Source organism: Nerophis ophidion, linkage group LG18 (genome assembly GCF_033978795.1).
Source record: "Nerophis ophidion isolate RoL-2023_Sa linkage group LG18, RoL_Noph_v1.0, whole genome shotgun sequence".
In the NCBI taxonomy this organism is placed as follows: Eukaryota; Metazoa; Chordata; class Actinopteri; order Syngnathiformes; family Syngnathidae; genus Nerophis; species Nerophis ophidion.
This window is the reverse complement of record NC_084628.1, coordinates 22,230,406-22,256,913: the sequence shown is the minus strand read 5'-3', so window position 1 is coordinate 22,256,913 and position 26,508 is coordinate 22,230,406. Positions and strand designations below refer to the sequence as shown.

Genomic DNA, 26,508 nt, shown 5'->3' with positions numbered 1-26,508 from the left:
CTTTTCTTACAAGTGCTAAAAGAATAACGCAATGATTTTTGTGTAAAATGTTAACTGTGCTGCAATACTAGCGTTTATATTACTCCATTAATTTTTTGGGGGCGTTTTAAATGAAGCATTCACATGCAGTCAGAACCCGTTGTACAAAAGTATTTGCAAACACCTACTTGGAGACGTGTTAATTCAGTCAAATTTAAATGGTAGACGTACAAAGGACGTGTGAGACGTTAAATGTCAGAACACTTTGCTCGCCTTTCGAGCCACTTTGCCTTTCATTGATCCGCTTAAAACGTTGACTTTGTGTCTTCCTTCCAGCTGAGCCTCTGCCAGCGTGTGGCCGTGCACATTTCTATTTACAATGTATCGCTGTCCTGCGGGACTACTTGGATAAAGGTCGGACACACTGACCTCACTGGCCTTTTGTCGCTAAAGAATAGAAGCAAAGTCCATTATCACAGCCTGCGTCCTGCAGACGGCTTTGCCCACGAGATTCAGTACTCTGTAAGTGAGAAAGTCATGGTAATGTCTGGGTGCGTTTCTTTAGCGCTTCTTTGCCGAGAACTGTCATCAGCCTCTTTGATTTCTGACGTTGAGCAGATTGTTGACAAGTCTATCATGCCTCAGCTTGTCAGACTCCAATTACTGATGACTGATTGACACTTTCTTACTGCAACATCACACAACCCCCCACTAGTGTTTTGGGCATACACAACTACTGTGGAACATGAATGTTTTTAGGCTGCTTTGCTGCATGTGGCACAGGCATTCTTTATTCTGAGCAGGGCACAAAATATGCAGCCAAAAAGAAGAATAGCTAATGGGGGACATTAGATCATTCTGACATTGCGTACATGAGCCCAGATTTAAATCCAAAACATGCACACTGGAGAAAGGCACCCATCACACCTCAAAAGAAGTGGGCCAAATTACCTACAGAGAGATGCAGGAATCTCATTTCGAGTGGCAGGAAGCGCTTGATTGCTGTAATTGCTTCAAAAGGTTGTCCAACAAAAAAACAGGTTGAAGAGAAACTGCACTTTTTTGGGAACTTTTTCAGTCATCCTTATGTAAGACAAGAACAGATGTATTTTCCTTTCCTGTGTGTTCTAAATCGCTAAAAACTGTGTGCTAACAACCTAGGTAATGGGAATTCTACTATTTTTCGGGTCAAGCCATGGTTGCATCCATTAGTCGCACACAACTATATTTGTTGACAATAGTTCTCGACAATGTTTTTACGGGAAAAGGCGGGTCCGCACCACCACTCGCAAGAACATCGCCAGTGCTAACAAATAAAGTGTGAGAACATTTCTTCCTATTGTTAAAAACATGAATACTTTGCTCACTCTGCAAAAAGCGGACCTTTTTTTTGTATGGCAGTACATCTGTGATACCCAAGCATTTACAGCAGAGGCATTGATGTCGGACGCCTGGAGAGAGGTTTTGGACTCAACCTCGGTAAGATCGTTTGCTTGTGTCTTGCTAGCTAGCTAACAAGTGTGAAACGAAGTTGTGTGAAAAAAACCTTTAACTATTATTTTAGCCAAAGTCAGCCAGCTAAACTTTGTCTACATCACTTCAGGTACTTTTTAAAGCTGCCTCAATTTACAATGCCATAAGAAAAGGCACAATAATGAACACTAACCGTTTAGAGTGCGAAAACTGTCAAAAGTTGATCAAAAGTCAATATATTTGTGTGCAGATTTGTAAGCATCATTACAATTTTTTTTTTTTTTTTAGAGGATGTTAGACTTTCTGTTTTGTTTGTTTTCATTGCTGCCACTTTAACTATTCTTAATACATATACAAGGTTAATTATTATTTTTAGCACTTTGCCATTCCTTTCTTGTTAATGAATACATTTTAATAATCCTTAAAAAAATTATTGTTACAGCTGAATGAGCAGCACAGTCACAGTATAAGTGAATATTTATGAATGAATTAGTCATCTTTGTTGATCGTAAGCACATGCCTAAAATAACTTAAGCTGCATTTAAAAGTCAATGAAAAATATGTGTACACTTCATTATCTAGTCAACTAATCGTTAAGGTAATCGTTAGTTACAGCTCAGCTGTGACCTGCATATTAACCAATCTACTGTACGGCGACATTGTTATCGTAGGAGCGAACACCGAGGCACGACTTGTCTTGCCCACAGCAGCTCAGGCCACTATTGAGAAGTAATGCTAGCTACAAGAGCTGCATTGACTTTGAATCCGGAAACGTTAACGCTAGGTCAGTAGTCGGGAACCTTTTTGGCTGAGAGAGCCATGAAAGCCAAATATTTTAAAATGTATTTCCGTGAGAGCCATATCATATTTTTTTTTACACTGAATACAACTAAAGGCATGCATTTTTTAAGTAAAACCAACATTTTTAGAGTATATTAAGTCTCTAATTATTTTTAATAACATTGTTATTTCCTGAACAGGTGCGATAGAAAAGGGATGGATGGATTAAAATGCATGAGAATGTTTTATATTTTGAACGTTATTTTTAACATTGTGATTACCAGCGGAATTATTCATTACTTATGGTGTTAAGCAATGTCAGCTAAGATTTATCTGAGAGCCAGATGTAGTCATCAAAAGAGCCACATCTGGCTCTAGAGCCATAGGTTTCCTACCCCTGCGCTAGGTTATAAACCATGCCCCACAAGTGTATAGTAAAAGCTTTTGGCAATAAGCCGAGAAGTTGGCCCATTTTGAAATTCCACACGCTACAAACTAAAAATCAGGACCCAAGCTGTGGATACCAGCTCTCAACTAGCTGACGATATAGCTAGGAAGCCTCCACATGCAAGCTGCTGGTTTGCTCAGCATTTTGTACCTGAGGAGTCAGGGATATGTTGAATTTATCCTTTCAACACGTAACAAAAGTCTCATGCTGAAATATACAACCATCCTGTCATTTGGTATCCTGGTGAGAGTGTCCATTGTAAGTGACTATTTTGTTACGTTCTTATTTTGCTTAGCACTACTGCTTGATGATGGTTTAGTGTTTTTCTATTGGTGGATCTGAGTAGCATCAAGCTTCTAAAACTTGTAGGGCATCCTTTCTATAGTCAGGCCTAAAAATATAAACTTCTGGATAATCATTTGTCCCAAATTAGTCAGCATTTCCTCTCATGAAGTCTGCCATGAGTCATGGTTAGTTGTTGACGGAAGTAGTGTTCGTTTCTCCGCGCTCTGCAAAATAAATGTGCCTTGAAAAAAAGTTTTGGTAATGCTTATAATTACCAAAATACTTTAAATGTTACATGTTTTAAATGTTCGTGTTACTCCATAACATAAATAATTACAGCATGTACAGTCGTGGTCAAAAGTTTACATACACTTGTAAAGAACATAATGTCATGGCTGTCTTTAGTTTCCAATACATTTCTGTTTTGTTTGTTTTCATTGCTGCCACTTTAACTATTCTTAATACATATACAAGGTTAATTGTTTTTTTTAGCACTTTGCCATTCCTTTCTTGTTAATGAATACATTTTAATAATCCTAAAAAAAAATTATTGTTACAGCTTAATGAGCAGGACAGTCAAAGTATAAGTGAATATTTATGAATGAATTAGTCATCTTTATTGTTCGTAAGCACATGCCTAAAATAACTTAAGCTGCATTTAAAAGTCATTGGAAAAAATGTGTACACTTCATTATCTAGTCAACTAATCGTTAAGATAATCATTAGTTACAGCTCAGCTGTGACCTGAATATTAACCAAGCTACGGCGACATTATCGTAGGAGCGAACACCGAGGCACGACTTGTCTTGCCCACAGCAGCTCAGGCCACTATTGAGAAGTAATGCTAGCTACAAGAGCTGCATTAACTTTGAATCCGTAAAAGTTAACTCTTATTTTTTTGTGTTAAAGTGATTAGAGCACATACTTATTTGTCACAAAAAACATTCATGAAGTTTGGTTCTTTTGTAAATTTATTATGGGTCTACTGAAAATGTGACTAAATCTGCTGGGTCAGAAGTATACATACAGCAACATACCTTCTCAATTTTGGTGATGTAGAAAAGTTACAATCAAATATAATAAGCTTCATGGCTTGGCCTCTTAACTTCATGTGAGTGATTATGATTGACGACACCTGTTGACTTCTCTGAGCCCATTTAAATAGGGCTCATGTGATCCAGTCATTAGACTCTGTTACAAACGCGACAATGGGAAAGTCAAAGGAACTCAAATTTGAAAAAAAGAATCATTGACTTAAACAAGTCAGGAAAGTCACTTGGAGCCATTTCAAAGCAGCTTAAGGTCCCAAGAGCAACTGTGCAGACAATTGTTTGTAAAGTGCATGGCACAGTTTTGTCACTACCACGACCAGGAAGAAATTTCAAGCTATCACCTGCTGCTGAGAGAAATTTTTTCAGGATGATCAAGAGTCAACCAAGAACCACCAAAAAGTAGATCTGCAATGAATTGAAACCTGCTGGAACACAGGCGTCAGTGTCCACAGTCAAGCTTTTTTTGCATCGCCTTGGACTGAGAGGCTACCATGCAAGAAGGAAGCCCCTGCTCCAGAAGCTACACATTAAGGATCGTCAAAAGTTTGCTGCAGATCACATGGACAAAGATAAGACCTTCTGGAGGAAAGTTCTGTGGTCAAATGGAACTAAAATTGAGCTGTTTTGCCACAATACCCAAAAATATGTTTGGAGGAGAAAAGGTGAGGCCTTTAATCACAGAAAAAAACCTTTCCTGCGGTCAAGCCTGGGGGTGGTAGTATTATGCTCTGGGCCTATTTTGCTGCCAAAGGAACTGGTGCTTTAAATGGGACAATGAAAAAGGAGGATTACCTCAAATTCTTCAAGACAACCTAAAATCATCAGCCCATAGTTTAGGTCTTGAGCGCATTTGGGTGTTCCAACAGGACAATGACCCCAAACACACGTCAAAAGTGGTAAAGGAATGGCTAAATCAGGCTAAAATTAAGGTTCTAGAATGGCCTTCCAAAAGTCCTGACTTAAACCCCATATGGACAATGCTGAAGAAACAAGTCCATGTCAGAAAACGAGCAAATGTAGCTGAACGGCACCAATTTTGTCGAGGAGTGGTCAAAATTTCAACCAAAAACTTGCCAGAAGCTTGTGGATGGCTACTAAAAGCGCCTTATTGCAGTGAAACTTGCCAAGGGACATGTAACCAAATATTAACATTGCTGTATGTATACTTTTGACCCTGCAGATTTGGTCACATTTTCAGTAGACCCATAATAAATTCATAAAAGAACCAACTTTCATGAATCTTTTATGTGACAAACAAGTATGTGCTCTAATTACTCTATCCCAAAAAAATATGAGTTGTAGAAATGATTGGAAACTCAGGACAGCCATGACATTATGTTATTTACAAGTGTATGCAAACTTTATCTAAAACATATTTAAGTAGTTTTTGAGAAGTCAAGTAGTAGAACCTGTTACCCACCTCTTGCTAAGAGTTTTTCACTATTTAGAAGACACAGAAGATGTTGGCCAAAATTCACCCAAAAAGTTGAATTTTCCTACCCTAATTTTTTTCAAGATGCATTTTAGTAGTTTCTTCTGTATTATCACTTTTGTTAATTTCCAATTATTTGAGGCATTTTTTGTGGGTTCTTCCTTCTTTGGCATAAGAGTACCAACTATTTGTAACACAGGTGTAAGTGTTTTTTGGGCTTTTAAAAAAATAATGTTTTGGGTTCCTTGTCTAATATTTGCACCATGAGCAGAAATTGAAAGGGAACTCCCCTTTTTTTTTTTTTATTTTGCCCATCATTCACAATCATTATGAAAGACATGATGATGGATGTTATTTTTTTGATGCATTCTATATAATAAATAAATGCGACCAAAAGTCCGCTTACAATGAAACTTATGAAAGCTGCTCAATTCTCGCCTATAAAGCCCTTTAAAAACAACCAAACACCTCCATTAAGGTGTTATATACATGATGTAAGTATACATGTAATGTGGTAACGGGCACATTTCTAATAACATTTAATATTTCTGTATTTTGATCATTTTAGCATACGTGGCCCATTAATTTAAAAAATGCGTCACAATGTTTGTTTGTTTTTTTTCTTTACTGATTATTACTCACTACAGACTTCATGAGAGCCAACATAATAAAACATCACTTACTGTGCAAGGTCTGCTGTCATTAAGATGCCGACTGCTAGGATGTTCATACATTCCCGTTTAGATTACGAAACTGGGCTGCGTATTTTTGTGTCGCCATTTCCAGGCCCTAAAGAGCTGTCAAAGTGTACCAACATGTCTGGGTATGTCCTCAGTCATCTACTCTCCAGGTGAGAGGTGTGATTTATGATCTACAATAAGCTCGCCAGTAGATCATGTCAAAATTGTACGCAGGCTCCTTATAACGGCGCCGCTATAAGTAGTTTGTCTGCGTTAGCGCTTCTAATAACAATATCACTAATACTTGGTTAATATTGAAGTAGCAAAATGTTTTTTAAATAGCTGTAAGCGGATTTCAATTTACATTTATTTACGAGTTAGAATGCATGGCTTTCATAATGATTGTGAATGATTGGCATTGTTCCAAAAAAAGGTGCAGTTCCCCTTTAGTGACGGATGTTTTGCATGTAATGAACGCTTGCACTTCACTGTGACATTAGACCTTGTCTTTCCAAAAATAAACTCTCCCATCTCCTCATTATGCACATCCTCCTCTACTGCTGCTCTTCCGCATTCCCCCCTCTCCTGCCACCCATTCCGTCTTTCTCTCCGTCATCTACAGTACCACCTGTTTTATATCCTTTCTTCTTCCTCATGGGCCTTCTCTATGCTCTCCCACCTGTTCGCTCTCTCTCTCTCTCTCTCTCTCTCTCTCTCTCTCTCTCTCTCACCCTCTCTCTCTCTCTTCCTCTCTCTTCCTCTCTCTCCTGCACCACCTGTTCCTTCTTTCCCCTTTAGAGTGCATGTGTATCTCAAGCTGCTGCCACATTCATGTGTCGGGTGTCGTAGGTTGCTAACACATTAAAAAATGTGTTTTACATAATTGTTAGTTTATTTGTGCGTCAAAATAGAGTTTCAAGCTTAAGACTCTAGCTCTTTTTCTCATTGATAGAGCTGCTGTAAAGTAAAAAAAAAGAATAAATCCACGGGTCAATAGTCATTTGTCCACCCAACCCCATCCTAGCCTTCAGAGAGCAGGATGCATATACAATTCTTGGCCCTCCCTTTGGTTTTGTTTTTTTTATTAATCAAGTGCTGAAATGGCATAACTGTATTCCACTATGGAGAATAGAGCAACGTCATCCTGCACCATTCAAACACCAGCAGTCCTATTTTCTTTCCTGTTTATCCAGCCAGGGGAAAAGTTCACAGTGTACTTAATTCCCTCATCCAATTGTTTTGGTGTTGTGTTAAATAGCTGGCTTTCTTTCTTTTTATTTATTTCCGTATTTATTTATTATTCACTGCAGTGCTGCAGCTTGTTTCAGGGAGAACATGATTTTGTGCTCCTGGAATGAACAATGAAGTCTTGGCAAGGCGCCAAGGGGAAGGTGTTTGTTTTTATAGCAAATTACACTTTAGGATGCCCTTGGTCCTGACTTTTTGGTTGTACTCAATCTGCTGCTCATTCCTTGGCTGTGTTGTCACTTTTTAAAAGTTTGCTTTGTGCAAACGTGTGTGCAGAGGCAGAGGACGGTCTACAGGCTGACGCTGGTGAAGGCGTGGAATGTGGAGGAGATGCAGGCCTACTCTGAGCTCATTGCTTTGGGGCAGCCCGACTTCATCGAGGTCAAGGTAAGATCTTTTTTTGTGACGATTCTTGTCTGGCGTGTGTGTGTTTGTGTGTGTGAGCTCGGACGCGTCTTCAGAGACGAAGAAATCCTCATTTATGTTTGATTCCCATGAATGCCAAGACTGCCGCTGGCCAAGCTCACTAAAGCCTGGCACGCAACGTCTGTGCTTACTTAAACGTTAAGTAAGGAAAGATTTACCATCAGAAAGCCATGAAAAAAGCATCAGCGAGTCACTTGACTAAACTAAACACAAGTCACTACTCACAAAGTACAACTTTTCTTCCTCAAGCTTCAATTCATTGTTTTATTTCAGGTATAAAAGCCCAGATGCATCCAATCAAGTATTAGGATGACTTCTTAGTGCAGCCAAAAAGACATCAAGGCTTTATTATTCAACAACTTGCATGCAAGTCTATTTATGTTTGCAGAAGCTAATGAATAATTGACTTAGCGGGAACTCGAGCATCCTTGAGTGTGACACGTGTCTTCATCAGCGACTGTTCGTCATTTGGTCAGATAATTGAGCTCTCTGCATTGACACGCACACAGAGGATGCAGTCAGTCAGTCAGTCAGTCAGTCAGTCAGTCAGCCATATAACGATTTGAAACTGTTTAAACATAAGAATTGAATTAAACTCTAACAACTCCTTACTTTGTTACCTGATTGCAGTGTTTCTCTATTTTTTTTTACATGCCTTCCCCTCGGGGACATACTCACTCAAACTCTAAATTGAAGTTCAATTGAGAATATATCCGTACAAACCACTCTCTGAGTTGCTGGTACCAGCACCTACAGGCCACCTAGCTAAAGGCTCTGTATTGTTTTGTCTCGCCCTCGCTGACATCTTATCATGCTCGCCCCACTATATGAGAAGTACCGGTCTAATAATTATCCAACTTCAAAGGATATCTGTATTTTATGTAAATGGTAAATGGGTTGTACTTGTATAGCGCTTTTCTACCCCTTTTTAAGGAGCCCAAAGCGCTTTGACAGTATTTCCACATTCGCCCATTCACACACACATTCACACACTGATGGTGGGAGCTGCCATGGAAGGCGCTTACCAGGACCCATCAGGAGCAAGGGTGAAGTGTCTTGCCTAAGGACACAACGGACGTGACTAGGATGGTAGAAGGTGGGGATTGAACCAGTAACCCTAAGATTGCTGGCACTGCCAATCTACCAACTTCGCCACGCCGTCTCCCTCTGTATGCAAGCATGTTTTGGCCAAACAATAGGGGTTCCTCGGATGTCATTTACACTCATGTGAAAAAATAATGGTTCTCAGTTATTTTCTGTCACGACCCCAATGAGAGAAAAAAGTGTTCACTCACCCCCTGAATTGAAATCATAATGAGAACCTGACAATATGTATTTATTTCATCTCATTTTTGGTAGACTGAAGGGTTATGTATGTATACTTGGTCATAATTCTTGGTTGAGCCTGTTTATTATTTCAGTGTTTCTTAACCAACTATTGTTGGGTCGCGAGAAAATATCTTTCTCAGTTATGGTCCATAAGGGCCACAGCGGTACTCAGTTGTAATACACTCTTCCACCAATTGTAGCAGTAATGACAATTTTAAACAAACAGAAGAAGTCCAGATCTTAAGGCATAGACAAATGTATTCAGCGCAGGAATTATGACTAACCTGGTGATGCTGTATTTGCAATTGCGCTTAAATTTTATTGACAGTTTATTTAAAAAGACATATATATTTGTATTTCTTATTAATTTAGTTCTAATAAAAAATTTTATCACTGCGTGATTTTTTTTCATCAGTTTTTATGAGTCCCTTTTTTTGCAGTACATTTGATTAGTATTTATTTTTGTACTCATCCTGAACTAAACCTTGATAATTATCTTTTTTTGATTGATACATGCTTTCATATCATTTGACAAAGTTTATCCTGTTAACTGTAAATTGGTAAAATATTACTTTTAAATATAATTAAAATCAATATTAAGATTACTGACTCAGTGTTAATATTTGAAGACAGAGGGGAACATTGCGGTGACAAAAGGGGGGTAAGACATACAAAAGAACAACATCAACAAATATGATATGTACACTTACAATATGAAAAATTATAGCAAAGAAGCAGTTAGTGAAGTACATATTAATAACACAGAAATTACAATGAACATTATTGCACTATAAAAAGGACAATAAAAATACCAATAGAAATGACACTATTGATAATGAATAATAATAATAATAACTTTTATTATCTACAATACAATTGTTTCGAATGCAACAATACATACATGTAATGAAAACTTGAATTAGAAAAGAAAGCAGATGAATGGAAAGAACAAAAAGAAGCACTCTATAGTTACCTTGTAAATTGTGAGAGTAAAAATAGGTGAAGCTTTATTATCAGTGTGCCGTATTTTACTCAGCTTCTCCTGGGTGGGGGGAACAATGTTAATATATTTTTGATGAAACGTGATTCTATGCATGCTTAAGTACAGTATGTATGTATGTATCTTTGTACAGTGTATGTGTGTGTGGATGTATTTATTCGTGTATGCATGTGCGAGCGTGTGTACCAAGGTGTGTGTGTATGTATTTATGTATGAAGGAATGTCCGTGTGTATGTATATATGTATGAAGAATTGTGTGCATGTACAGTGGGGGAAAAAAGTATTTAGTCAGCCACCGATTGTGGAATTTCACCCACTTCAAATGATGACAGAGGTCTGTAATTTTCATCATAGGTACACTTCAACCGCGAGAGACACAATGTGAAAAAAAAAAAAACAGGAATTCACATTGTAGGAATTTTAAAGAAATTATTTGTAAATTATGGTGAAAAATAAGTATTTGGTCACTTCAAACGAGGAAGATCTCTGGCTCTCACAGACCTGTAACTTCTTATTTAAGAAGCTCTTCTGTCCTCCACTCGTTACCTGTGTTAATGGAACCTGTTTGAACTCATTATCTGTATAAAAGACACCTGTCCACAGCCTCAAACAGTCAGACTCCAAACTCCACTACGGCAAAGACCAAAGAGCTGTCGAAGGACACCAGGAAAAGAATTGTAGACCTGCACCAGACTGGGAAGAGTGAATCTACAATAGGCAAGCAGCTTGGTGTGAAAAAATCAACTGTGGGAGCAATTATCAGAAAATGGAAGACATGGATGATACAGCAGAGGATTGGGAGAATGTCATGTGGTCAGATGAAACCAAAATACAACTTTTTGGTATAAACTCAACTCATCGTGTTTGGAGGAAGAAGAATACTGAGTTGCATCCCAAGAACACCAAACCTACTGTGAAGCATGAGGGTGGAAACATCATGCTTTGGGGCTGTTTTTCTGCTAAGGGGACAGGACGACTGATCCGTGTTAAGGAAAGAATGAATGGGGCCATGTGTTGTGAGATTTGAGCCAAAACCTCCTTCCATCAGTGAGAGCTTTGAAGATGAAACGTGGTTGGGTCTTCCAGCATGACAATGATCCCAAACACACCGCCCGGGCAATGAAGGAGTGGCTCCGTAAGAAGCATTTGAAAGTCCTGGAGTGGCCTAGCCAGTCTCCAGACCTCAACCCTATAGAAAATCTGTGGAGGGAGTTGAAAGTGTTGCTCGGCGACAGCCCCAAAGCATCACTGCTCTCGAGAAGATCTGTACAGAGGAATGGGCCAAAATACCAGCTACTGTATGTGCAAACCGGGTAAAGACCTATAGTAATCGTTTGACATCTGTTATTGCCAACAAAGGTTATATTAAAAAGTATTGAGTTGAATTTTTTATTATTGGCCAAATACTTATTTTCCACCATAATTTACAAATAAATTCTTTAAAATTCCTACTATGTGAATTCCTGGATTTTGGTTTCCACATTCTGTCTCCCACAGTTGACGTGTACACACTATGATGAAAATTACAGGCCTCTGTCATCATTTTAAGTGGGAGATCTTGCACAATCGGTGGCTGACTAAATACTTTTTTGCCCCACTGTATATGTGTTTGTATGTACAATATATTTGTCTCCCAGTATGTGTGGGAGCCCAAGTACATCCCCAGCCACCCAAAGAGCCCAACCTAAAACCGGATTGATTCAATATGATGCTCCATTCAGACCGATTTTCACAATATATTATTAGGTGGAAAAAGTACAACAAAACCTTTTTAAAACCGGTTACAGGTTACAAATGCTCCTCCTTAGCTTGTGTACATGCAGTGAGTAAGCGTGGCAGTGCTTTTTTCATGAAATCAATTCTTGAAAATTTTGGATTGATTCAGAATCGTAATAAATAAGAATCGTGTGTGATGTGAAATTTTTTTTTTGCGGCATCGCAACTAATTTCGTTTCACTTTTCCCGTTCATAATAAAGATACAAAAGTCAACAGACTAAGAACACGTGACGATTTTTCTTAGTTTGGTGACGCGCAACGATTAATGCCTCCACCGTGCACACAACTATTTCTCTCATGTTACATTAAATAATAAATTACATTAAATGAAACATCTTTGGTTTGCTTTGTGGACTCATTTTAAGTATTGCTTTCCAGTATGAAAATAGCTCTGCATTACGTTAATGAAATGATGCATCTTCCTTGTGTTATGCTGTGACTATTTTTCCTGAAACTTTGGCTCCAATTGTAAGGCATCAGGCATCCTATGGACGCCCATAACTTATATATGCTGCCGGAGATGCTCAGAAATGCATGAGTCATCGCAAATGGTGCAGTAAACATCTCTGGCTTGGCTTATCAGTAGCTTATCATTTATTCATTGGAATTTTTCAACAAGTCTTTTGAGTTGGCTAATCATTTTATGTTACGGTTCTGAGTATGATGAAGGGCAGTTGCAAAGGCATGTCAGATAAAATGGATTTATTAACATTAAGAGTGTGCTTTATTTATTGCTTTGATGTCGCTTCATTTTATGGTTTATAATTTAAGGCTGCAATTTTACAAAATTATCAGCCATACTGTTTCACCCTGCTACACACCCACCCAAGCCAGTGGGCTATTCTAACATAATTAAAGCTTCACATGGGACATTTTTTTGAAGCAAATAGTAGTTGTACTAAGGGATGTATACTGAGTACCGATATTGTTTTGGTACCGGTTCCTAATTAGGTTGGTCCATGAGGACCGTGAAGATTCTGGACTATAGATACTGCTTTTTGGTATTTTTTGTTCCAGCTGACCGACGTAATTATGACACGCCGACACATTAAAATCAGTTTTGAATAATGACAAATAAGGAAACAACATCACACACAAGTTTGAAACACAACATTTCCCCCTCAAAAGTTCCTCAAAGTCACGCATGCCTTGTCAGTTTGAAGTGAACGCACTTAACTCACAACTGCGTTTTATCAACCGCCCACATAGCGATCCATTAATCCACAGGCAAATAATAATCCTCTCAAAAAAGTAAAAAAATTGAGGTTGTATGCCCAAGCATTCACAAATGTACAATTCTACACCAAAAAATCATCTACTTGTTATCATTATTGTGCCGCAAAAGTTTTCCGGGAGCCACAGCCCACAGTTTTCATCTCATCGTAACCGTTCAAGTGTCAAAACCATTGGCTCGACCAGGAATCGTGAAAAATGGCCCAGATTACAGGTCAGTTTTCCCATTGAAAATTAAAGGGCCATTTTTCGAACATGCTCAATTCCCACATTTCTCAACCGATTCAAACTGTTCAACCATCCACACACTCATCTCACCTTAGACAATCCTTCTACCATTTTCCAAGTTCCAAAAAAATTCAAAGTATTCCCAGAATTCACTGTTTTCGAAAGCTCTATTTTCCCCTCTTGCTGGAAAGTTTTCTCAGACCACATTTTTTAACCGTTTTTGACCATTCCACCTTCAAAACATTCCTCTTAGTTGGGACAACAACATCACCATTTTTATTTTCGTACTAATTCCAGGAATTCCAAAATACCCATTCTCAATTCAAACCGTTGCGACGTCAACATTTTTCAACCGAGTCCGAGAAATCTAACACCAACCCATTCAAATCAATCCATCCATCCGTCCATTTTCTGCCGCTTATTCCCTTTGGGGTCACGGGGGGCGCTGGTGCCTATCTCAGCTACAATCGGGCGGAAGGTGGGATACACCCTGGACAAGTCGCCACCTCATTGCAGGGCCAACACAGATAGACAGACAACATTCACACTCACTAGGGCCAATGTTAGTTTTGCCAATCAACCTATCCCCAGGTGCAAGTCTTTGGAGGTGGGAGGAAGCCGGAGTACCCGGAGGGAACCCACGCATTCAAGGGGAGAACATGCAAACTCCACACAGAAAGATCCCGAGCCCGGGATTGAACCCACGACTACTCAGGACCTTCGTATTGTGAGGAAGACGCACTAACCCCTCTGCCACCGTGAAGCCCCCCCACATTCAAATCTTCTAGGACAATTGTGCTAGTACCAACATTTTCAAAAAATTCAGGTTTTCCAGAAAGTCCCACATTTCCAGGACATTCCTATTCAAATGTATGGATGTATTCATAGTTCTACAATGCCCACAAATTCTCAAAGTCTTTTGCATTTTTTAAACCCAATTCCTTTCAACCAGCCACCCACACCGCTCTTTTTATTTATGTTTTTTATTTGTATTTATTTATTTATTTTATTTTTTATTTCCCCCCACCTGTTTACCTGTATCTGACCTTTTTTGTAAGGGGCGCTGGAAGTTGGCAGACCTGTCAGCAATCCTGTTCTGTCTCCCTGTAATGTTTGTCTGATCTTGAATGGGATTGTCCTGAAAATTTTAATTCCCCCTTTGGGATTAATAAAGTATGTCTGATTCTGATTCTGATTCCCATACATCAAACGCAAAACATATTTTCCTTTTCTCAAAAATCCTGGTTTCACTGGAATTTCCGGTAATTTTCTCCCTAATGACAATAAGTATAAATATACAATGGACTGCGTATCCCACATTTCCCATCCGATTTAAACCGTTCCAACATCCACACACCCCACTCATCATGGTCATTCAAACATTTCTGTTCTGATCACACGAATCGGCGGCTTGCGCACATCAAGCATTTATACGCAATTCTTACTGGAATTGCAAATTCTAGTAATCCATAAAGTTGCTTTGAAGCAAGATAGCATTTGCTGTGACTGACCGGTTTCTGGTTGCCGTCTGACGTAACTCCAGTGCGCAGCTTTTGGACTAGGGCTGCAACTAACGATTAATTTGATAATCAATTATTCTGTCGATTATTACTTCGATTAATCAATTAATAATCGGATAAAAGAGACAAACCACATTTCTATCCTTTCCAATACTTTATTTTAAAAAACAGCATACTAGCACTATGTCCTTTCGACTTGCCAAATGAAACAAGGCAAGTGATACAAAAATGTTGTTTTTTTTATAAAGTGCACCATTGTCCTGCACAATAGCAATAATTTTGCTTGGGGGAATTTCAATCCTGGCTATTACCTATTCCAACCATTCTGCAATGTTGGATGCTGAATGTCTTTCCTCTCGTGGCATGGGTGTAAGGAAGATTGATTTCATGGTCCATTTGTCTCCAATGTAGTGGCATGTATTGCCAAGGTAGGCTACACTTGTCCACACATCAGTAGTGAGAGCAATTTTGCTCTGGGTGGCTTTTATGTCAGTCTACACTGCATGGAATGTCCGCTCGTACTTCCTCTCCATCAGTTTGGTAAAATGGTTCCTCGAGGGAAGAGTGTAACGGGGGTTGAGGACGTGAATCATTTGTCTAAAACCTTCATCCTCCACCATTGATAGACGCCTCATGTCAGTTACCAACATATTCAGGATAGCATCAGTCAGTGCAGCCGCTTGCCGTGGTGTGCACACCTTCCTTTGTACCAAGTCTCTAATGCTGGCTTGTTTCTTTCTGTAATGAGAGAAACCATATAATGAACGTACATACTAGCATCATTAAATGTAACTCAATACATACCAAGTTGATTTAATTAATAATTTCTGACGTAAAAGACAAATACGCCACCACATTAAAAAAACAGCTAAATTAAATAAATGGACATTGGAGTTGCAGAATACACCAATAACAACACAGAAATGTAACTCATCAGATCAAAACTGGATCAGGTATAGTACACGTTTCTGTTCTGAATAATAAAGGATTCACTTTAGGCTATCTCTGAACAATAGCATGAAATATTCCAGCACCTTCATAACATGTAGTTATACTAAAGCGTCACTCAAGTCTAAATAGATTTATGTAGCTTTATTCGGCCCGGCTACATTGACCCATTATGAAACCAACCTGAGATATTTCTGTCCGTTACGCTTATTCCGAAATTGGTAAACATGCGTTTTCTCTCTGAAAACGGAGTCAAATGTGCCGGAGACACATTATCAGCCCTGCGTTGCAACAAAGACATAACGTTAACGTTACTCACAAAAAAGCTGAACTTATGAATGCCCGTTGCGACTCAAAACAACACAGAAAATGAAGTCGTCCACTATCCAAAAAGTTCCTAACACTGTGAAAGTTAATACACAACAGTTTCTGCTGTGCTTCTTTAAAAAAAAAAAAATCTCCTTGTTAACACAAGATTAAAAACACACAAAGACGGACACAATGGATCAATATACTCGGACTATGGACTTAAAAAAGTTACGTACCGTGAGTTCTTCCCTTCAGGTGCTCCCGAAGCAATGTTGTACTTCCGTGCCACGCGACGTCCATGCTGCTTGTTTTGCAGGACATGTCTTCTTTGAAGTCTTTAAAGTAAAGTGTTCCGACACTTTGCACGACTTAGGTCGTACACTTTTCTCCATGGAAGCATTAACCTCGAGATGTTTTTCCGCTGAACTATCCGTACTGTTTCCCTCGCCATTTTCCAAATGTCTCCAGGCAAAGGTGACGGCGTGGTCACGTGAGCTGCACGACACATCATTGGCTGGCTCACTGCCACCACATGAGACGTAGCCTCAGCGCCGCCCTGGCGCTGTTTTGTACTGTTTTTTGTACTTATTTGATTATTGTTTCTCAGCTGTTTGTAAATGTTGCAGTTTATAAATAAAGGTTTGGGGGGGGGGGGGGGGTCTGCGCATTGCATACATCCAACGAATCAATGACTAAACTAATCGCCAACTAGTTTTATAATCGATTTTAATCGATTTAATTGATTAGTTGTTGCAGCCTTATTTTGGACGACATTAAGACGTGGCTCAAAAGAGTTTCAGTGCCTTCTGTCTCTTGACTTTAAACTGGATGATCGAGCATTACATTTGCTCACTGACTCTTTTTATTGATATAATACACACTACACAGTACACACACGCATACATCGGTACCGCAACACTCAATATGGTTTCTGGTTCGTCATTCAAATACGCCCGTGTGCAACATAAACTAAAAAACCTATTCCTATTGTTACAAAATGCACACCCACATAACAAGCTAATTAATTGCTTCCGGTCCCCTAGAGAGGGGGAGGGGGGGTTGCCCACATTTGAGGTCCTCTCCAAGGTTTCTCATAGTCAGCATTGTCACTGGCGTCCCACTGGGTGTGAATTCTCCCTGCCCACTGTTTGTGAGTTTTCCTTGCCCTTATGTGGGTTCTTCTGAGGATGTTGTAGTCGTAATGGTTTGTACAGTCCTTTGAGACATTTGTGATTTAGGGCTATATAAATAAACATTGATTGATTGATTGATAATTGTATTGATTTATATATTGGTTATGATATATCACGTGAAAGGTTTAACGTTTTGCACATGCATGCCGTATATAAATATTACTTCCAGCTGAGTGTAATTGTAATGAATCAAAACAAAGTGGTGAATCTGTGTGGTTTTTACAAGAAGATGACATACCGTATTTCCTTGAATTGCCGCACGGCATATAGTATGCGCCTGCCATGAATTACTGCCGGGTCAAACTCGCTTTGCAAAATAATTAGCGCATGCTTAGTATTACCGCCTGGTCAAACTCGTGACTCCACGAGCGACACTTCTCCTGTCATCATTTTCAAAATGGAGGAGGCTGATTTCAATACCGGTAATTTGAAATCGCATAAAGGGAAAAAGATTAAGAGCTATTCAGTAGGATTTAAGGTCCAAGCTTACTTCACTTTAACAATTTTACTGCATGCCTTTGGTAAGTGCCAGAGTGAGAAGAGGTTTTAAAATAATTAGCGCATGCTTACTTTTACCCCATGCCTTTGGTAAGCGCAGGAGTGAGAAGAGGTTTTAAATTAATTAGCGCCCCGGCGGCAATTCAAGGAAACACGGTAACTACATTTCACCTTGCACTGCACACATAGTTGACTTGTTTAAGACTTAAAAAAGGTGTTGATAAGACTTCCCTGCTCTGAGATGTTACACTACATCATGTTGGAGGTGTTATGGTCTGGTTTAATTACGATGCATTTTTTCCACATCTTTATTTCCACAAATTACATGTAGTACCAATAAGTACCGTTAAATACCTGTATCGATAAGGAATATACCGATAAAATCTTAATGGTATACATCCCTAGCAGTACTGCTTTTTTACCTACAAACTAACACACACACACACAAAGTCTTTCCGCTATCTGTGTGCGTGTGTCTGTGTGTGCGTGTGTGTGTGTGTTTGAGGCCGCCATCTCATTACAAAAGCAAAAGAACAGGTGAAGCGCTTTGTTAGAATTCACGAGGCAGCTTCTCGTGGGAACGTGTACTCTCTCATTCATAATCAAGGGCACATTTCATTCGCCATTCTCTCGCTGGACTCTCCACTGGGCCGCCCCAGCCTATTACTTCCCCCAGGCTGGCCTCATTTGGCCGAGTGCAGAGCCCGGCCTGCTCGCCCGGGCCTCGGCATTATTTCACTGCTGATTGGACGGCGGCGGTAATCAAGCGCCGCGTTAGCGGCTGATGAAGCACTCGGCGGAAGGGCCCAAATGATGATGAAAGACTGCCGCCAACGGCAGCCTCACATCTCTGACAAATGACAGTAAATAATTCAAAGTGTCCTAATGTGTTGGGACACAGCGGCTCCCCTTTTCTCTCTCGTGAGGGAGCCTGGTGTTTTTTGTGGAAGTGCCTGAGGAAAGCTCCTGTAGGTGTTTGGACAGGTGCTGTGATGCATCACAATTATGCTTCTTGTGTTGTGTTGTGCGCCTCGGATATTTGTGGCTGTGAGGAGAGTACACGATAGGAAGTAATGTGTTGCTGTGTTAGGAGCGCTGACAAGCCTGCGAGTGTATGTGTGTGTTTACCTTAATGAAGTGTTTTAGACTATTGCTTGCGTTGCACCTTGCTGCCATATTACAACTAACACAGCTAACACTTGTTTGCTCGTCAATCCACTCCAAGCTCCTCATTTGTTTGCAGAGACAATCTGCACTTTGTTTTTTTGTCTCATCTTTTTCTCGTGAATATTTGCACTACTACCATTTGAAAAATCGATTTTCAAATGGATCGCGATTCTTTTTTGTAACGATTTTTGATCGATTTAAAACAAAATCAAATCAACAAAAGAAAACATTTGAATATGTATGTTTTGAGGATAACAGTTTCATTACCCGCCTACTCAGCACTTTCATTCAAGAGGCTTTAAAAAAAAAAAAGTATATATGTATAATATATTAGGGCTGCGAATCTCTGGGTGTCCCACTATTCCATTCAATATCGATTCTTGGGGTCGCGATTCGATTATATATCGATTTTTTTTTTTTTTTGATTCACCGCGATTCTCGATTCAAAAACGATATTTTTCCCATTCAAAACGATTATGTATTCATTCAATACATATGATTTCAGTAGGATCTACCCCAGTCTGCTGACATGCTAGCAGACTACTAGATTTTTTTTAAAAAACCTTTTATAATTGTAAAGGACAATGTTTTATCAAATGATTGCAGTAACGTAAATTTGTTTTAACTATTAAACGAACCAAAAATATGACTTATCTTATCTTTGTGAAAACATTGGACACAGTGTGTTGTCAAGCTTATGAGATGCGATGCAAGTGTAAGCCACTGTGACACTATTGTTCTTTTTTTTTATTTTTATAAATGTCTAATGATTATGTCAATGAGGGATTTTTAATCACTGCTTTGCTGAAATTATAACTAATATTGATACTGTTGTTGATAATATTAATTTTTTTTCACTACTTTTGGTTTGTTCTGTGTCGTGTTTGTGTCTCCTCTCAATTGCTCTGTTTATTGCAGTTCTGAGTGTTGCTGGGTCAGGTTTGGTTTTGGAATTGGATTGCATTGTTATGGTATTGCTGTGTATTGGTTTGTTGGATTGATTAAAAAAAACAAACATTTATTTTAAAAATGAAAATCGCGATTCGTACTCGAATCGATTTTTCCACACCCCTAATACATATATATTTACATATTTTTCTTTTTTGTCCTGTCCAGGCACTCAGGCAAATCTTATTGTTGATGTAGATCAGGGGTGTCAAACTCATTTTAGATCGGGGGCCACGTAGAGAAAAGTCTACTCCCTAGTGGGCCGGATTAGTAAATTTACGGCACGATACCTTAAAAATAAAGACAACTTTAGATTGTTTTCTTTGTTTAAAAATGGAGCAAGCCCATTGTGAAATTGTACAAATCATAATGCCGTTATTTTTTGTTTTTACACTTACATGTTACAGTTAATAATATTCTATCTTTATTTGTCATTATTTATGTTCTCTGAATAAATTATGTGATATTGTTCATCAGTCAACTCATTGGTGTTAATTTTCAGTCCATCAAGATAAAAATATTATCTCAAAATCCAATTACAGTATGTTATTTATGTAGTCTGCAATGAGGTGGCGACTTGTCCAGGGTGTACCCCGCCTTCCGCCCGATTGTAGCTGAGATAGGCACCAGCGACCCCAAAGGGAATAAGCAGTAGAAAATGGATGGATTGATATTTATATAGTTTGATCACTTTCCTCGACTGATATACTGACATCATGTGGTTTATTTTGTACATATGTAGCGTCATCTACAAAGATACAAAGAATTGCTATTGCGATATTCAGTGGACACATTTGAAACAGCTGTTTCTTTCATCCAAAAATTTCAGGTTGTTTTTATACTTAGCAATGTCATCCTGCGGGCCGGATAAAACCTGTTCGCTGTATGTTTCACACCCTGATTTGGATGATCATATCTGCTATACAGATTAACTTTAGAAAAGAGAAGTGTTGGATACTTCTCTTGTTGCCTTATTTGTATTTGACTTAAATAAATGTTTGAGTCGAATTTTTCTAAACAAAACCAGTTTTCTTTGAAGTTGTAGAGACATTTATCAGATCCATTTGTCTATTTTATGGAGGAATGTAGTTAATCATAGAACAGTCACCCAATGTTATTAATAAAGGTTTGATCTATAATCTAAAATCGATTCTGAATCAAATTGTTACCCCCAAGAATCTAATCGAATGGGGTGGTGCCCAAAGATACATAGCGCTAACTACTACACGTGGTGGAAAGCCCTGGGTGACAATGATGATTAAATCAATATCAGAGCATACAGTACAGTGCAATTATAAACATATAGCTATTGTCAATCAGAAGTCATCATAACAGTGTTTGTATTAGATCTCATTAGCATGTGTACCAAATAATGGGGCCATATGTTTTAACTTTAATGGTTCAATGTCTCTTTAATGGACAACTAGCGTTAACGCATGAGGCTTCCTCCATATGCTCGTCCTCTAGATGAACTTTATCACGTCTCATGAATGTCCCGGCGCTTCTTTGGTTCCCGCGGGCAGATGAGGACAGTCACTTGTGTGGCTTGGAACAGAGTTGTTACCCCAAAATCTTCTACTTCTACACATGAACTAAATAGGAGTGAACTCTCAATGTTTAATTTAGATTCAGCCTTTACAAAACACAAACGGTAGCCATAGAGTACACACACCTCCAACGAAGCCAAATCATCCTAAATAGGATGTGTTCTGTGTGGGGATGTAACAACGTGAGCACTTCATATCACGTCTATCATTGATATCGCGATATTGTTGAATGTGCTCAAAAAGTACACACAATGAAATCATTTCACAAAGTCAGTTGACTTTTTAAGTAACTAAAATACAGTGCATCCGGAAATTATTCACAGCGCTTCACTTTTTCAACATTTTGTTATGTTACAGCTTTTTTCCGAAATGGAATAAACTCATTTTTGTCCTCAAAATTCTACACACAATACCCCATAATGACTATGCCAAATAGTTTTTTTTTTAACATTTTTTGCGAATGTGTTAAAAATTTAAAAAAGAAATCACATGTGCATAAGTATTAACAGCACTTGCTCAATATTTTGTTGACACACCTTTGGCAGCAATTAAAGCCTCAAGTCTTTATGAATATGATGCCACAAACTTGGCACGCCTATCTTTGGGCAGTTTCCTGTCACGGCTCGAGTACGTGCCGCTGCGCAGTCCGCTGGGTGTGTCTCTGGGCGCGTCCATGCACGGGCCTCTCTAGCCGGGGCCACGCCTCTGCACAGCTGCGCACATTCAGAAATGAACACACCGGACATTGATGAGACTCCACGCTTCATGAGCCAGCACGCCTTGCATCTCAGCGCCGTAACGTAGCCATCTGTATTGCACATATTCGTCACAAGCTGTGTGTCTTGTCTCCCCGGACCTCCTCTGGATTTCTTACTCCCTTCTTGGATCTCGAGCCCTCGCCTACTTACGGACTCGGGCGCCTCTCATGTTGCCTGCTCTTGGACTACCGAGCCAGCCTTGCCCACTTTGGACTTTCACGCTTCTCAACATACACTCAACACCTGCTGGTAACATTCTCATTGTAAACGCCTCACATAGGTCTTGCACCCAACTTGTTATTTAATTACACGCTCCATCACTATTTCAAGAATAAATACGCCAACGGCTAGACAGCATTCCTGCCTAAGTGCCGTCTTCTTCTCCCCTGAAACGTTACATTTCCCTTTGCAGCACCTCTCAAGCGCCATCAGGTGTGCAGCCATTTTCAGATCCCTCCAGAAATGTTCAGTTGGATTTAAGTCTGGGCTCTAGCTGGGCGACTCAAGGATATTTACGGAGCTTCATGGCAAAGGCTGTGAATACTTATATGAACATGTGATTTCTTAGCTTTTTACTTTTTAGAACATTTGCAAACATTTCACAAAAAAATTGTTTTTTACATTGTCATTGTAGGGTATTTAGTGTTAAATTTTAAGGAATTACATGAATTTATTCCATTTTCCATAACAAATGTGGAAAAAGTGAAGCGCATTGAATGTTTTTCGGAATCACTGTAAATTGACACACTTTTAGAAAACCTATTTTTCATGTTTTGTGTTTCTTATCCTTTGCGGATGCTGTTGTAGTCTTTGTATTTATCTGATTTAATGGCTTAGCTTTTATTGTTTTTTGTTTTTTTTCCTTATCACTTCAAGATACATTTAAATAAAAAGTGCAAAGCAAATAAAATCTGTAATTATAATTTATTATTTTTGGCAGGCGCCATATGGTCCAACTCTGTTCAGCGATCCTTGAATGCACCGTAAAATCACCTGTGTCTCATTTACTGTAGATTAAAGATGGGGTTTATGGTTCCTAAAAGGGAGCCGGATCTTGAGGAGCCGGTCCTTTTGAAAGAGGCGTTATATTGTAGTAAAGGAAACAGTCAATGGTAGCATCCATCCAACCATCCATCCATTTTCTAACGCTTCTTTCCCTTTTGGAGTCGCGGGGGGTGCTGGAGCCTATCTCAGTTGCATTTGGGCGGAAGGCGGCATACACCCTGGACAAGTCCCCCCCACATTGCAGGGCCAACACAGATAGACAACATTCACACACTAGGGCCAATTTAGTGTTGCCAATCAACCTATCCCCAGGTGCATGTTTTTGGAGGTGACAGTTATAAGATAATATGTGAATCATAATGATTTCATTTTACAGAAGTATTACACTATTGGTGGGAATTACTTTATTCTAAAATATTAGCTGTACATTTTTTGTTGTTTTTATTGTAAACATTCCATAAGGTGGTGCCATATCCCCAAGCTGTGACAGTGACATCACTGTTTATATTTTTCCTAATCCAAAAAATATTGTAGCACAAGCTCATTTTAACAATAGAAAAAAATACACAATTTATAAATAAGAAAATGTATTTCTGATATAAAAAGTATAAAATACAAGTAGAATACAAATTAGGACATAAAAAATGTGAATGCACAGTTATACTTTACATATTAGAAAAATTCACCAGAATAAATATAAAAATTAATAAACAAATAATAAAAATACATGTATATATATTTATTTTTATTTATTTTTTTTTCCGTAAAAACAAAACAAAAATCAAAATGCTGCAGTTTTTTTTTTTTAACTTATTTTCTAGTCAAGTCGCCTGCCGGTTTGGCAATTGCCGACACTTTATCTGCATGTGCATAAAAATAGCTCCCAAACGAACGGTCAAAACTGCAAATCACTACTCGTTAATTTAAAGGAGCAGCTCAATAGATTCGAATCGTTTGCAAATGTCACATCTCAAGTATAGAACGATCACTCTGTGGTCAGAGAGTTTAGATTGTGGTATGTCGTTCCTTACAGGCCTACTGAAATGAGATTTTCTTATTTAAACGGGGATAGCGGGTCCATTCTATGTGTCATACTTGATCATTTCGCGATATTGCCATATTTTTGCTGAAAGGATTTAGTAGAGAACATCGACGTTAAATTTTGCAACTTTTGGTGCTGATAAAAAAGCCTTGCCTTTACCGGAAGTCGCAGACGATGACGTCACAAGGGTGAGGGCTCTTCACGTCCTCACATTGTTTATGATGGGAGCCTCCAGCAGCAAGAGCTATTCGGACCGAGAAAACAACAATTTCCCCATTAATTTGAGCGAGGATGAAAGATTCGTGGATAATGATATTGATAGCGAAGGACTAGAAACGTCATCATTCCGCGACGTTTTCCACAAGAAACTCCGTGGTAAATTTAAAATTGCAATTTAGTAAACTAAACCGGCCGTATTGGTATTTGTTGCAATGTTAATATTTCATCATTGATATATAAACTATCAGACTGCGTGGTCGGTAGTAGTAGGTTTCAGTAGGCCTTTAATGGGGAAAGACGATACTTTCCATAGTTTTTTATGGGAGCGCTTAAGCTATCGCGTTGTCCCCAGACAGTCTGAGTTTATCCAAGTACAGTTTTCAATCAGGGTTTTTTGATACTTTGAATTTATAATGGAATCATTATTTTCGTTTGTTAAATACTTACTTGTGCATGACATTAATAATAGTACTGCAATTTCGCAGATTTTGTGAATTATTTCCAGCCTTACATGGGGTCATACTGATGATATATGTTGCTCAAGATGTCATTAATTACTGTAGGAGCAATCGTATAAATACGTGGCGCGACTTTATTGCACACGTGTGTAGTTGGGGGTTTTACTTTTGCATCATTTTGTGTCTCTGTATGCTATCTCGATCATTAAATTTTGTCAGTTATAATTAATAAACTGCAGGGAGCGATCGCAGTCATTTTAAAGACTCCGCTATTTTGCATGGCACGTGACAAAGAAGGCAGGCTAGTCCTAGTGTGTGTACAAGCGAGTGGCAAATAAAATATGAAGTAATAAAGCTTTGGCCTCGCCTCACCTTCAGCACAGTGCAGATGGCATTGACATAATCAATTATTGAAGCCGTATCACAGGGTCATCATCACCTTACTGCACCATCACCTCGCTGCCTCTTAAATATCATCTCCATCGTCTGTGTCTCCTCGGCCTCTCTCTGAGCCGCATGTCCATTACTGGACTGATCAGACCCGCGGCCTCTGAGCTCGCGGCGAACTATCGACTGCGGCATCACGAGTTCAGTAATTAGACTGCCCCGCGTCGACTCACTGGCAGGATGACAGAACGAGCGGCCCCACTTGCGTCGCCGGCTCCCACTAGTTGTCAGCGCTGACCGATCGAGGCCCTGCGGCAGGCGTTTAATAGTGATAGCAGTGCATGATGACCATCTTAATATTTAATACATAATGGAGGTTATGCAAAAGGATTTAACGTGTGTTCAGAAACAGTGTACTGCTGGGCTGAGACTTGTGCACAGTACTGTAAGTCTCATCAAGGCAGTGCCACGGCTTTGGATTCCCGACTTAAAATTCTACTCGCGACTTGTAGCACTCGGAATACTTTGTGATCAATGAGTCAGCCGATAGATCTTTGGGGTTTATAAACCTCCTGTTATATCTTGGTTTTAAGTTATTGATTCACACACTGTGTGCTTACATCGCTGCCCTGCGTTTCCTGGAGAGAGCATCACTCTTCAGGCAGATTCCCTGTGAAATGCCTTTTATTGACAGACTCAAATGATTGGGACCTTCTCATTTCTTAGGTGTCAACAGGCATTGAAGAATGGATATATAAGTACATGACACGCTCATTGATCTGTGGCCATTTTACATGAGTGGATGATGATATACCACTGAGGGCTACATGGATCAGAAGGAGCGCCTATATACCTCGAGGTGTGTCTGAAAAGGTACCTTAAATTCCTGACTAAAAGCCGCTACTTTATTCTTATGCTTTCAACCCTGCGGCTTATTAAACGGTGCAGCCTATTTATGGCGATATTGCAAATAGTTTTAAAATAAACCAAGAAAAGACACTCAAAAGGTGTGTTATTGATTGTGCTATGACGCCATCTTCTGGACTAGTTCGCTCACTGCTGGTGCTGCAGTGCTGCTTCTGTTTAGATTTAGCTTTCAACCGGAAGTACAAGTGCTGTTCTGTTTCTAGCCGTCCATA

At 39.2% G+C, this 26,508-nt stretch overlaps 1 protein-coding gene across 3 annotated transcripts in view; it reads left to right on the top strand.

The window, feature by feature from the left end:
• tyw1 (tRNA-yW synthesizing protein 1 homolog (S. cerevisiae)) overlaps positions 1 to 26,508 on the top strand; it is a 101,897-nt gene that overhangs the window by 54,664 nt on the left and 20,725 nt on the right. For 2 of the 3 annotated variants that reach the window (XM_061877641.1, XM_061877640.1), the window contains exon 14: positions 7,654 to 7,764. In XM_061877641.1, coding sequence (XP_061733625.1) covers positions 7,654 to 7,764 — 111 coding nt within the window. Of the gene's footprint in view, positions 1 to 7,653; positions 7,765 to 8,076; positions 8,428 to 26,508 lie in introns of those variants that run through there. The other variant, XM_061877642.1, reaches the window with a different exon arrangement.